The following is a 14,079-nucleotide window of genomic DNA, read 5'->3' on the forward strand; positions in this document are numbered from 1 at the left end:
AACCCTTTGGGTCTTCTATAGTTCTTCAACAAAAGGGAGCAGCAGACCACACTGACTGAAGAAGCAACCATGGCGGCACCAGCAACCCACGGTGGCAGACTGAATCTGGTGAACGGAAAAATAATTCCGGCAGCAATTGGGATGCCGATGATGTTGCTTCGTAAAATATAGATCCGTTATCTTAATGGATATAGAAGAAGGTAAATATAGAGATAAATCTCAAATTGTCATAAGGCTGCCGAGCAACCTCACAAATATTTACATCTCCACCAATTAAATCTGTGCGACACGAGTAAAGTAGGCAGACATCCACATGGACATGATTTCACTTGACGATGACTTGACTCATTTGAATCGTCTCCAACCCTTTGGGTATTCTATAGTTCTTCAACAAGAGGGAGCAGCAGACCACACTGACTGAAAAAGCAGCCATGGCGGCACCAGCAACCCACGGTGGCAACCTGAATCTGGTGAACGGAAAAATAACTCCGACAGCAATTGGGATGCCGATGATGTTGCTTCGTAAAATATAGATCCGTTATCTTAATGGATATAGAAGAAGGTAAATATAGAGATAAATCTCAAATTGTCATAAGGGCTGCCGAGCAACCTCACAAATATTTACATATCCACCAATTAAATCTGTGCGACACGATTAATAGCAGGCAGACATCCACATGGACATGATTTCACTTGACGATGACTTGACTCATTTGAATCATCTCCAACCTTTTGGGTCTTCTATAGCTCTTCAACAAGAGGGAGCAGCAAACCACACTGACTGAAGAAGCAACCATGGCGGCACCAGCAACCCACGGTGGCAGCCTGAATCTGGTGAACGGAAAAATAACTCCGGCAGCAATTGGGATGCCGATGATGTTGCTTCGTAAAATATAGATCCGTTATCTTAATGGATATAGAAGAAGGTAAATATAGAGATAAATCTCAAATTGTCATAACGGCTGCTAAGCAACCTCACAAATATTTACATCTCCACCAATTAAATCTATGCGACACGAGTAATAGCAGGCAGGCATCCACATGGACATGATTTCACTTGACGATGACTTGGCTCATTTGAATCGTCTCCAACCCTTTGGGTCTTCTATAGTTCTTCAACAAGAGGGAGCAGCAGACCACACTGACTGAAGAAGCAGCCATGGCGGCACCAACAACCCACGGTGGCAGCCTGAATATGGTGAACGGAAAAATAACTCCGGCAGCAATTGGGATGCTGATGATGTTGCTTCGTAAAATATAGATCCGTTATCTTAATGGATACAGAAGATGGTAAATATAGATATAAATCTCAAATTGTCATAAGGGCTGTTGAGCAACCACACAAATATTTACATCTCCACCAATTAAATCTGTGCGACACGAGTAATAGCAGGCAGGCATCCACGTGGACATGATTTCACTTGACGATGACTTGGCTCATTTGAATCGTCTCCAATCCTTTGGGTCTTCTATAGTTCTTCAACAAGAGGGAGCAGCAGACCACACTGACTGAAGAAGCAGCCATGGCGGCACCAGCAACCCACGGTGACAGCCTGAATCTGGTGAACGGAAAAATAACTCCGGCAGCAATTGGGATGCTGATGATTTTGCTTCGTAAAATATAGATTCGTTATCTTAATGGATATAGAAGAAGGTAAATATAGAGATAAATCTCAAATTGTCATAAGGGCTGCTGAGCAACCTCACAAATATTTACATCTCCACCAATTAAATCTGTGCGACACGAGTAATAGCAGGCAGGCATCCACATGGACATGATTTCACTTGACGATGACTTAGCTCATTTGAATCATTTCCAACCCTTTAGGTCTTCTATAGTTCTTTAACAAGAGGGAGCAGCAGACCACACTGACTGAAGAAGCAGCCATGGCGGCACCAGCAACCCACGGTGGCAGCCTGAATCTGGTGAACAGAAAAATAACTCCGACAGCAATTGGGATGCCGATGATGTTGCTTAGTAAAATATAGATCCGTTATCTTAATAGATATAGAAGAAGGTAAATATAGAGATAAATCTCAAATTGTCATAAGGGCTGCTGAGCAACTTCACAAATATTTACATCTCCACCAATAGCAGGCAGGCATCCACATTGACATGATTTCACTTGACGATGACTTGGCTCATTTGAATCGTTTCCAACCCTTTGGGTCTTCTATAGTTCTTCAACAAGAGGGAGCAGCAGACCACACTGACTGAAGAAGCAGCCATGGCGGCACCAGCAACCCACGGTGGCAGCCTGAATCTAGTGAATGAAAAAATAACTCCGGCAGCAATTGGGATGCCAATGATGTTGTAGCCGAATGCCCAGACGTAATTCATTCGGATCCTGAAGAAGGTCTTCCTTGAGAGGTCGATTGCTGTTATCACATCCTCTAAGTTGCTTTTCATGAGGACAATGTCAGCAGCTTCAATTGCAATGTCTGTGCCAGCACCAATAGCCATCCCGACATCTGCAGATACGAGTGCTGGCGAATCGTTAATACCGTCTCCGACCATTGCCACAGTTAAGCCAGACATCTGCAAGAATAAAATAGGTGGAGAATCTAATGGAAGAATCACAATAGCCATGCTAGAATTTAAATAGCAAAAGGAGAAAACAAGGCACCAGACTGATGACTCTCTGATGATCAAGAAAATGTACCTGAAGTTCCTTTATCTTCTCTGCCTTTTGGTCGGGCTTTGCTTCTGCGACGACAGTGTCTATTCCAACCTCACCTGCAATTGCGTTTGCAGTCCCCCAGTTGTCCCCTGTTACCATAATGCTCTTAATTTTCATGGAAGCTAGAAGTGATATAACTTCTCGGGCACCAGGTTTCAGTGGATCGGATACTGCGATTATACCAGTGGCTTCTCCATTGATGGAGACGATTATTCCTGTTTGTGCATTTCTCTCAATCTCAGCGAGAATCTCAGAAGCCTCAACAGGAATATTGATTCCTGATTCAAGCATCAAACTCTTGTTTCCAACCATGACTTCTTTGTTCCTAACTGAGGCTTTGACACCATGGCCTGTGATAGCAATGAAATCTTGCGCTTCGGGTAAAAAATAGTTTGCTTCTTCCATACTGAATCTTTTAGCATATTGAACTATAGCCTTTGCCAAAGGGTGCTCACTGTTGACCTGCCAAGCACAAAGAACTTATATAATAATTGGCACACTCATTGCGGTTACCCTTTTTTAACTTGGTATGGGATCCTTGCACCTTTTACCACTTATGATTAGTCTTATGTTTATCTAATTTTCCCCCTAAATTAACTCGACTAATAATATACTAGAAATGACAGCCTGAGTTTGATTCCTTATTTCACTGAAAGATGCTCCCATCGAGTCATCCTAGAAAACATATACCCTATATGATTTACTAAATTTTATTACAAGAACCCAGCATATTATGAATAAATTGATAAGATTTACCTCAGCAGCAGCTACATATTCATAGAAATCACACAGTGCCATATTCTTCAGTAGCCGTGTTCTCACGACAACAGGCTTTCCGATTGTGAGTGTGCCTGTTTTGTCAAATACGATACAGTTCACCTGCAAAGTAATTTGTTATCTCATGTTTTAAAGAATTGTGAATATTGAAAAAGAAAGACGAAAAAAGTAAAATCACATTAATGTATCAATCAGAATGGAACTAGAAAAAAAAACCTAACTAGGTGTTCAAATTTCAAAAGAATCCAAAGACAAAAGACGGAATGTCATGTTGCAAGAAATAAAGACTCGGATTTAAAATACAGAGGTTCCTTGCTGTGCGTACATTGGAAATTGAAACTCATTGCTTGGCTCCATCACTATTGAAGATAATTATGGTTTCTAGTCTCTAAAATGCACGGTGCTGCTCGATATGCTATTGTAGTTTAGTAATAACTGTTAATTGATGATATAGTTGGGACAAATATGACACGATGATTACTTCATTAATAACTGTAACACAGGAAATAAAACCATTAGATGATTTAGAATTGAATGTATCAGAGCAAAGTACTAATTCTGCATGAGGCCTACCATGTAGCAACAACCTAAACACTACCATGTAGATATAAATGTTTTGATTAATGAAATTACCCTCCTACATGACTTTATTTAAAATATAAACATAGATATTAAGGTTGGGCCACAAGCATATATAAAGAATATTATACCTCCTACATGATTGTATTTAAAATAGAAATATAGATATTAGCTCATTCTCTTGTGTTTTAAACAATCAAATTCCACTATGAATATTCAGAAAATAAGGTAAGCTTTGATCACAAAAAGTTATAAAGAATATTATAGCTTAAGTGCACCCTTCAACACTATTATCCTACATGATTGTAATTAAAACAGAAATATAGATACCATCTCAATCTCATTGTGTTTTAAACAATCATATCCTACCATGAATTTTCAAAAACTAAGATAAGGTTTGGTCACAAGCAGAAATAAAGAATATTATACCTTATGTGCACACTCCAATGCTTGTCCCCCTTTAATCAGCACACCTTGAGAGGCACCAACTCCTGTTCCAACCATGACAGCAGTGGGAGTGGCCAGGCCAAGTGCACACGGACATGCTATCACCATCACTGATATGCCAAACTGAAGAGCAAGTTGAAAGCTATCCATTGAAGTAGGAATCCAAAAATTTGGGTAGGATTTGAACTTTCCAGCTAAGAACCAAATGAGCCAAGTTAAAAACGAAAGAGCAATGACCTGCATATATAAAAACAAGGTTAGGTTACATTTCAACTACGATCATTTGCAGAGTTATTTTATTATGAACACTATCTTTAAGTTTTAACAAAACACGGCCAAAGCACATAACTCTTCCAAGGAAATTATACATGCAACATTTTTTTTTTAATGAATTTAGCATGTTCGCTTAACCAGAGAAGGAAAATCAAAGAATGTAACTATCTAAAGCACAAGGGCATTGCGTAGATCTAATATATATTGTGCATATTAGAAGGGAACGTGGACATCTATTTCAAATCATATTGGGTAAAAATCAAAACAACACCCCCTTTTAACATAATCACCAAAGAAACACCCTTTTGGATTTATGCCCGCTAGAACATTTCACTTAATGTTTTCTACCAAATTTGCCTTTTTAAACCTATTGCCTCTTCATATGTCCACTAGTGACCAAACGACTAGTTATTTTTGGCTCAAATTTTGAATCTAAATATATAAATAAACTTTAGAAGGTCATTGGAGTCGATTTACATTTTCAAAGTGACCAAACTTCCTAAAATTGGTTAAGCAGCTTTGGTAAAAACTATTACATGGTCATTTTTTGCTCAAATTTAAATCTAAATATGTATATGTTATCTGAAAGGTCATTAAAGTTCAACCATGCTCTTACAATGCCTAAATGACTGGAAAAAAAAAACATAACAGTCAAAAACTACCAAACAAATCTAGCAATTTTAGACTAAAATTGCTACGTACATTAACATTTTTGATCAAAACTATTAGATTTATAGCTAAAATTGTTAGACACATTGTCAAAATTGCTAGATTTATGTAGCAATTCTAGTAAACAAAGGGCAGCCCGGTGCACGAAACTCCTGCCCCGCCCAGGGAAGGATCCATTGTACGCAGCCTTACCTTGCTTTTTGCAAGAGGCTGTTTTCAGAATTCGAACCCGTGACCTTTTGGTCACATGGCAACAACTTTACCGTTGCGCCAAGGCTCCCCTTCATGTAGCAATTCTAGTAATATTGCAATTTTTGTCAATAAATTTTGTCCAAAATTGCTAGATCTATGTAGCAATTTTGGTCAAAACTGTTACAGAGATGGTTAAACTACATGATTATTTTTCAACCATTTAGTCACTTTGAAAGATAGTTATACTCCAATGGCCTTGCAAAGTGTGTGTGTATATAATCCTGTAACAGTTTTGGCCAACCCTACTACATTTTTTAATTGTTTGACCATCTTAAAAATATGAATGACCGCATAGAATGTGTGTGTGTAGAAGTGCTCCGGACCTTTCGTCGTGCACCCGTGTGCGACACTGGTCCAGGCACCTGGAATGACTCCAAGCGCCTGGATTCATTCAGTAAGTTTTTTTTGGTTTTTTTGGTTTTTTTTGGGGTATATTATAATTTTTTTAAATTTATGCTAGAATTTATATCACTTTGCTCTCTATTATTATTTTTTAATTATATATTTTAATATTTTTTAAGAATTACAACTCAGATAGTGTAATTTTGACCAAAACTGCTACATGAGTTTGATTAAGCTCTGACATTAGACTAGTTAAACAACCACTTTGGTTTTTTTAGGCAGTAGGTGAAAGTTTAATGGGTTTAGAAGGACCAAATTGGTAGAAAATATAGGGCGGAGTGTCCCAAGGCACCTAAAATAAAAAAGGGGTGCTCCTTTCATGATTTTGCAAAAAGGACGTTATTTTGATTTTTGCCCAATCATATTCATAAAAAACAATTAGCCCCTAAAATAACAAAAAGGATTCAGTATGTGTGCTATATAGATAGCAAATATAAGCAAAAGAAATACCCACAAAGAGATTATTGGTTTGGAGCTAACTTTGACTAAAATTAAGCCCCCTCATGGCAATTGCTGTGATGGGCTCTATGTTTGGAGTTAACTTTGACTAAAAGAAAATTGTGTTTGAGATATAAAGTGTAACCTTGCAAAACCTGACAAAAATTCTATGTTTCTAAAATAGGATTACCCTTTAGTTTTTGCTATCAAGTGAATTTTTGTATGAGTTTCAACTAAACTTTCTATAAATTTTCATAGATATTCTACTTCACCTAGTGCATAGAAGACCTAACCATTGAATTGTAGTACTCTACTAATAACATACCAAAATGAGTAGGACTTACAAGTGGCACAAAATATTTGGAAATACGGTCAGCAAGTTTCTGTACAGGTGCTTTAGCCATCTGAGCAGATTCTACAAGACGAACAATTTGCGCAAGGGCACTTTCTGACCCAACATGAGTAGCACGAATATGTAGAACGCCATTTTCATTGACAGTACCACCTATGACAATATCACCTTTCCTCTTTGCAACAGGCCTTGATTCCCCAGTTATCATGCTTTCATTAACATGGCTCTGGCCCCATATAACAAAACCATCTGAAGCAACTTTTCCACCTGGCATTACTTTAATAACATCATTTTTCTGAATCAGTCGACTATCTATCTCTGTTTCACGTACTACACTACCTTCACTGTCAAAGTCAAGCAATGTTGCAGTGCAAGGTGCCAAGTCCATCAGCTTGACAATGGCCTCTGATGTCTTCCCTTTGGCCAAAATTTCAAGATACTTTCCAAGAAGAATAAAGGATATGAGCATGGAGCTAGTTTCAAAAAAATCGATTGCCCTAAAGTTCTCTGAAGTTGCAGCTCTAAACACAGAGTAGAGTGAATAAAAATATGCTGCATTTGTTCCCAGAGCAATCAACACATCCATGTTTGCAGATCCATGCCGCAATGCTTTATATGAACCAACATAAAATCTTCGACCAATTACAAATTGGACAGGAGTGGATAAAATCCATCTCAAGAACTCTCCAATGTTCAACATGTTAACTATTTTTTTATCCAGAATTTCTGCAATTGCAGGAATGTACATGAACACCATTGAAGTCAGAAATACTGGAATTGTGAAAACCAAACTCAAGAAAAAAGATCTATGATACTGCTTTATCTCATCATTTCTGTGAAGTTCCTTTCCTCTCACTTCTGGATATATTGATGCTTTAAGATGTCCTGAAGTAGTAGACTCAATAATTTCAATGAAATTCCGTAGGCCAGTCTGATCAGGCTTGTAAGATATTGTAATTTTGTGAAGCATGGCATCAATGTCAGTATCGTGTACTCCAGGGAGTGCCTCTAGAGAGTTCTTAACCATTGAGATGTATCTTGTAGAAAATGTTCCCTCAATTTTGAGTTCTACTCTGTTGATATCTTCCCCTGTAGTAATAAGTATAGCTTCAAAACCAGTATCTTCAATAGTCTCCATGAGTTGGTTGACACTTATAATCCTAGGATCATAGCGAATCTCTGCTTCTTCAGTTGTCAAAGCAACAATAGCCTTTTGCATCCCAGGAAGAGCTCCCAGAGCAGATTCGATGGTCCTTGAGCAAGAAGTGCAGGTCATTCCTTTTATGTGCAACCTGCATGTTAGAGCAGATTTTTCTTTCATCTCCTCTTTCAATAGTGCTGCCTCAAAACCAGCATCTTCTATCGATTCCCTAATTGTTTCCTCCTGTAAAATTAATGTGGTTCAAGGAAACCTTAATATTCCACTGGTCTGGAAAAAAGCATTGGACTTACTACAACATAAAAAGTAATCTGAAGTTGGATGACCTTGTAAGCGTCCCCCAATTGTTATAACAGAAATAAAAAACAATATTAGATAATATCTATTTCATGTGGGTAGTCAATCTAAACAACAAATTCAAGTGTTCTATAGAATTGCACATTTGTACATTCGCTTCCTTTACATAATCACCAAAACTAGCACACAAGGAAATGGGTTGAATGGTACAGTTACAAAAAAAAATCCATATTTCAGTTAACACCATGCATACAGCTGTTTATCTGTCAATGTCAGTTCTGGTTTGCTTCTTCTTACCCACTGTCAATCTAATAGCAAAAATTTCAGATCCTGTCATGACTACAGGCATTCAAAACAGATCCTGCAATGAAAATTCACATTACTTTATAATGTCTTTATTATCATCTAGATTAAGATATGAAAGGTTGTAAACGAACCAAACGTTCTTGAACAAGCTTAATGTCCGACTTGAGAAGAGGCCATTCATGTTCACAATAGAATGAGTAAGCTTAATGTACTATTCATGAACAATGTTGATAAACAATGTCCACAAACAAATCTTGTGAAGCATGTTCATGATGACACTCATTTATGAACTTGTTTATTGCTTGCATATGAGCTCATTAAAATTTCATGCTAATATATAGTTTATTTGTTAATTGAAGTAAATACAATCAAAACCATAGAGAATTTAATATTATTAATGTAATGGTTTTATGGAAATACTAAAATTTGAAAAATTAATTAAATTATCTAAGAAATATAATTGCTAAGGGAAATTTATCAAAACATGCCCTTGGTAATTACAATTAACTAAAAGATGACTCTATTTTTTTACCAAACAATATCTTTGTTCCCGTAGTACTCTTGATTACAGGGCAAAAGCTATTTTGTAAATCAGCTTGCAATCAATGGTGATGCAAATAGTGATGATTTGACACTACTTGCTGGTAATGAGAAAAGACAAACTATCGCTATGTGACAATCTATGTTTGATAATTTTATTAAAAATGTTGATATTGTTTCACATGCTAAAGTTGAGCTAGATATCTATTTGGATGATAATGTTTATATATGTTAAGAAGATGACAATCATTTTGATGCATTAAGATGGTGGAAAACAAACAATCTCAAATTTCAGATTTTGTCAAAGATGATTTGGGGCATAAATCTATTCTCATTATTATTGTTGCTTTAGTGTCAACTTTTAGTGTTGGTGGTAGGGTGATTGATGATTATTGTGCTTCAGTAGGAGCTGAGACATTTCAAGTTCTAGTTTATGGTGAGGATTGGTTTCATCATCGTTATGGTATCAAAAGAAAAGACAAAGTAATTCATTATTTGTTTTCATAATTTATTGCTCATAATGTTGATATTTTTGTTCTGAATAGAGTTACAAGGAAGATGTGAAAGAGTGCACTTTATCTTAGACATTTTCATACAATAAAAGCAATGGTTCTATACGGTGTGTTTTTCTATTCTATTAGAACTTTCATATGGAAAATTTGTCATTGGTTGTTCCACTATCAGCATCTAGTATATTGAGCATCATTAGTGCATTTAGGGAAATACAGAAGAATGGAGAGAGATCCATAAAATTAAGATAAAGAGAAATTAGTGAAAGATAAAGAAGTTTCAGGCGATTGTGGGTAGGGCTGTAAACAAGCCGAGCCGAGCCAAGCTTTGGGGTGTTCAAGCTTGTTTGATAAGATAACCGAGCCGAGCCGAGCCGAGCTTAAAATGAACCAAGCTTTTGAAATGAGTGTTCAAGCTTGGCTTGGTTTATTTTTTATGAGCTTGAGCTTGTTTGAAGCTTGACTTGAGCTTGGTTCGTTTAGATGTTATCAAGCTCTCAATTCAAGCTTGGCTTGAGCTTGGTTCGAGCTTGGCTTGAGCTTGGTTCGTTTAGATGTTATCAAGCTCTCAATTCAAGCTTGGGTTGAGCTTGGTTCGAGCTTGGCTTGAGTTTGGTTTGAGCTTGGTTCGTTTAGATGTTATCAAGCTCTCAATTCAAGCTTGTTTGATTGTTTGAAACTTTAATTGTTTGATTGGTTATTAAGATTGATAATTTAAATTTATTTATTTATTTTATTTTATTTTATTTTATTGTTTATTTAGCATATTGAAAAGAATTTTATTAATAAATATTGTTCGTGAACATTGTTCACGAACGTTGTTCACGAACATTGTTCACGAACGTTGTTCACGAACGTTAACGAGCTGAACACATATGTGTTCAAGCTTGTTTGTTTAGCTTAACAAGTTGTTCAAGCTTGTTTGTTTAATTAATCTAATGCATATTGAACGAACATAAACAAGCTCTTACCAAGCCGAACACCAAGCTTGTTCACGAACGCTTGGTTCATTTACAGCCCTAATTGTGGGAGGTATAGATAAGTTCTCAATTAAGTTGCACTAAGTTATAATGAGCTATGAGTTTTTCTTAGTAGATTGAAAAACACTTTTGGCGAATTTCCTAGGATCAATATGGTTTCAAGGTTTATTTCAACATTGGAATGACCAGCATCTAGTAAATTTTTATTCAATTTTAATCTATTTTAATTTATCATAATAAATCCTATCTAATCTCCTTTTTTGTCGTGCATCTTTTCTTTAATTTTGTTTCTTTTTAGAGATGAAAAAGTTATATTTTCGAGACACGTAAATTATGAATTTCAAAAACATTGTAGTAATATTTTGTAATGAAGTTATGACTTTGATTTTTATTACAAAGTTATAAATCAGAAGTTGGATACTCTACATAACTTCTTTTCCTTTTGGTATAAAATTATATTTGTGTAGTGATTTATTTATTCTAGTTATGATATTATTTAACACAGCTGTTTTAAGATTTTATAAATGTCATTTCTTTGTAATGATATGATTGTTTCGATTCATTAAATTATATTTATGCAGTACTATTTGTCAAAAAAAACTTGTAATAAATTAAGCTTATAAAACAAGCTTATTAATAATCAAATAAGATCTTATGAAATTTATAAATAACCCTACAAATAAACAAAGAAGCTCTTAATATAATTGTAATATCAAGCTCACTAACTGACCAAAGAACCTTAAAAAAAACTTAAAGGCATCACACATGTTCGAATTGAGAGCTCGATAACATCTAAACAAATCAAAATCAATTCTAGCTTGAACCAAGCTTGATGTCAGCTTCATTGATCGTTTTAATAGCTTGGTTAATTTTAGACTCGGTTCGGCTCTACCTTACCAAGCAAAACTTGCTTCGACTCAACTCATTTACAACCCTAAAGATATTGACTAGCTAACTGCTAATCAAGCTTTGTGGTCCAGAAGCATCACTAATTCTGGGCCAGCCCTTCAGTGTCATGCTTATTGTCACACTATGTTCAAGTAAAGTAGGTTGGCCCACACATTTCTCAGTATTCAATATGACAAAAAACCAATAAATAGCCTTTAGAAATATAGTTTTCACCGTCCTGTGACCCTGCCCACTCCCATCGAAGTGGTGGCTACTCCTTGTTGATCTTGTAGAGGCAGATTCTAGGCTTGCATAGTATGCCATAAGCTAATTTTGATTGTTACAGTTTGTTTCTTTTCTTTTAAACACTATTTCCTGTGAATTTATACAATGAGAGAAAAATTGCAACCAAGAAATTAAATTGTTAAGATTATTCCAGCAGAACAACAAGACACTATGGGAGATGGGGAGACAGCTCCTATATTATAGTATGACCAACAGAGGTAAATCCGACTATTCTGATCAGCATAAGCATATTTTCTATGCAACATCAATAACATCTCCAAACAACCCATACAGTTTAAGCCTCCCTATCTGGTTTGACCCAATCATTCAGTTGCCCTTCAAGATGAAACAATAACTTCCACAGCTCAACAAATGACAACCATGCATCACTTGCTTATGCAATAAAGGGATGATAGTAGCTCTAGATTATTCTGCAATTTCAGAATATTTCTTTTCACGTCCTAACGATTTCATTATTATCTATTCAGACCTGCAGCTGTCCTGTAACATCTTGGTGTATTGACAACTTTAATGCTGTAGACAAATATCTTCATAAATAGTTTGTTGTCTCCCAACTAAGCAAGTAGTATTCCACCAAAATGCAAGCATAACCAACAAGGTAAATCTGACAAGTTAGGTCAAAAGTTGCGACAAATGGCAACCATGCATCAACTGTTCATGCAATAAATTCGTGCTCAGCTATGTTATGCAAGAACGACATCACTAAAGTAACTTCTGTGAGAAATCATAAATCTCTTGCACGTAACCTCCCTATTTTCCTTTCGCGTTACTAAACACTGCTCTCTTTTTTAGTTTAAGGAACACTTTGTTCCCTGGAAAAATTAAAGCTTCTTTGTCCTACACGAGTAGCGGAATCGGAAAGCAAAGGATATCTGTCTTCTATGTTTTTTCACCCCATTTTTCAATCCAATTGACGTGTGTCCACCCTTATTACCACATCTTCCATAGAAACAAAGCGGCAAAGACCAAAAAAATTTCATCCCACGATTCCCAATGATTGAATAAATGCAAAAAACCATTCAGGATTTGAGTCTAATGATCTCGAAAACTAGCGAAGAAACGAAACCGCGCCTACCATAACTCGTCCTTAAGCCCTAATCATCGAACAAACAACAGGTACATGCAAAAGGAAAAAGGAAAAAAAAAACAAAATCAAAGGAGGGGAACAGATTCGGAAAGCAAATAGTCCACCTTAATGAATGCAGGGTACAATATGACTTGCGCTCGATCATTCAGCACATCGACGGCGGCGTCATGGATCCCCGGCAGCCGCTTGATCGCCTTTTCCACCGACCCAGCGCAAGCGGCGCACGTCATCCCGAAGACCGAGAACAGCGCCACCCTTTTCTCCTCCTCCTCCTCCTCTCCAGCCCCCTTCATTGCTTCCGGATCCACATTACCAGGTTCCCCAGAAGCCTCCGCCGATTTCCGCTTAGGGCACTTGGGCATCGAAGGGTAGTGCGGCCGCGGCGAGAGGCTCCGCGAATGGAACAGCTCCCCACCTCGAAGGCAGGACACCAGCAACCCAGCGTTCACCATTCTGTACGTGGTTTGGAACCACACTGGTTAACAAATTCGATTGACCTCGACATGAAGCGAGACAGACCTATTTATAGAGCAGAGACCCAGCTTCGAAATTTGAGCATCTTAACCACACGTATGTTTTTTGTCCTCGCTGCACGAATCTTAAAGCTCTCGCAAGGTTCAAAACTACCTTGGACTGCAAGTTGGTGGGCCATTACGTGGGCTGAAATCAAAGAAACCTGTGGGTATATATTAAATGAATATATAAATAAGCTTTCAATCGATTTATGGATAGAAACAAATTAATTAATACTCTAATTTAACTAATATAATATATGTTAAAGAGTTATTAATGGGATATAGTCTCATTTAATGTGCTGGTGGAAATTATATGTGATGTAGAAGTATTATTAGATTTTTTATTAAGTACATGAGTTTTTAAAATATCTAAATTAAGTATCTTAATTTTAAAATTATTAAATTATATATCTAATTTTATTTTTGCCTTGTTACCGTTCAAGTGGACTGCCCCAATTTAGTTGAATTATTTTTTTAATTAATTTTGACTGATTCATATTTTAAAAAGTATTGTTCGTAATAGATTATGTCAAATTAATATTAAAAAATATTTATATAATCATAAAAATTATATAAACATATAAGAACTGATTTCATATTATTTTAGATCTCTAAGTCCATT

General features: G+C 36.5%; 1 protein-coding gene across 1 annotated transcript; it reads right to left on the reverse strand.

Moving 5' to 3' along the window:
- Window positions 1-1,712: 1,712 nt before the first annotated feature.
- LOC122018633 (copper-transporting ATPase HMA5-like) lies at window positions 1,713-13,411 on the reverse strand. The gene is made up of 6 exons (XM_042576003.1): window positions 13,047-13,411; window positions 6,863-8,254; window positions 4,467-4,721; window positions 3,438-3,560; window positions 2,664-3,143; window positions 1,713-2,539 (listed from the first exon to the last, which is right to left on the reverse strand). The coding sequence occupies exons 1-6, from the start codon at window positions 13,392-13,394 to the stop codon at window positions 2,123-2,125; spliced, it is 3,015 nt and encodes a 1,004-aa protein (XP_042431937.1). The 5' UTR covers window positions 13,395-13,411; the 3' UTR covers window positions 1,713-2,122.
- Window positions 13,412-14,079: the final 668 nt, after the last annotated feature.

The sequence above is a fragment of the Zingiber officinale genome, chromosome 9A, assembly GCF_018446385.1.
Source record: "Zingiber officinale cultivar Zhangliang chromosome 9A, Zo_v1.1, whole genome shotgun sequence".
NCBI classification, from domain to species: domain Eukaryota; kingdom Viridiplantae; phylum Streptophyta; class Magnoliopsida; order Zingiberales; family Zingiberaceae; genus Zingiber; species Zingiber officinale.

Coding starts and splice junctions, on each gene's coding strand:
- LOC122018633 (XM_042576003.1), bottom strand. CDS start 13,394: ATGGTGAACGCTGGGTTGCTGGTGTCCTGCCTTCGAGGTGGGGAGCTG. Junction 4,722..6,862: donor CCAAATATTTTGTGCCACTT/GTAAGTCCTACT, acceptor TTATATATGCAG/GTCATTGCTCTTTCGTTTTT. Junction 3,561..4,466: donor CATTGGAGTGTGCACATAAG/GTATAATATTCT, acceptor ATTACTTTGCAG/GTGAACTGTATCGTATTTGA.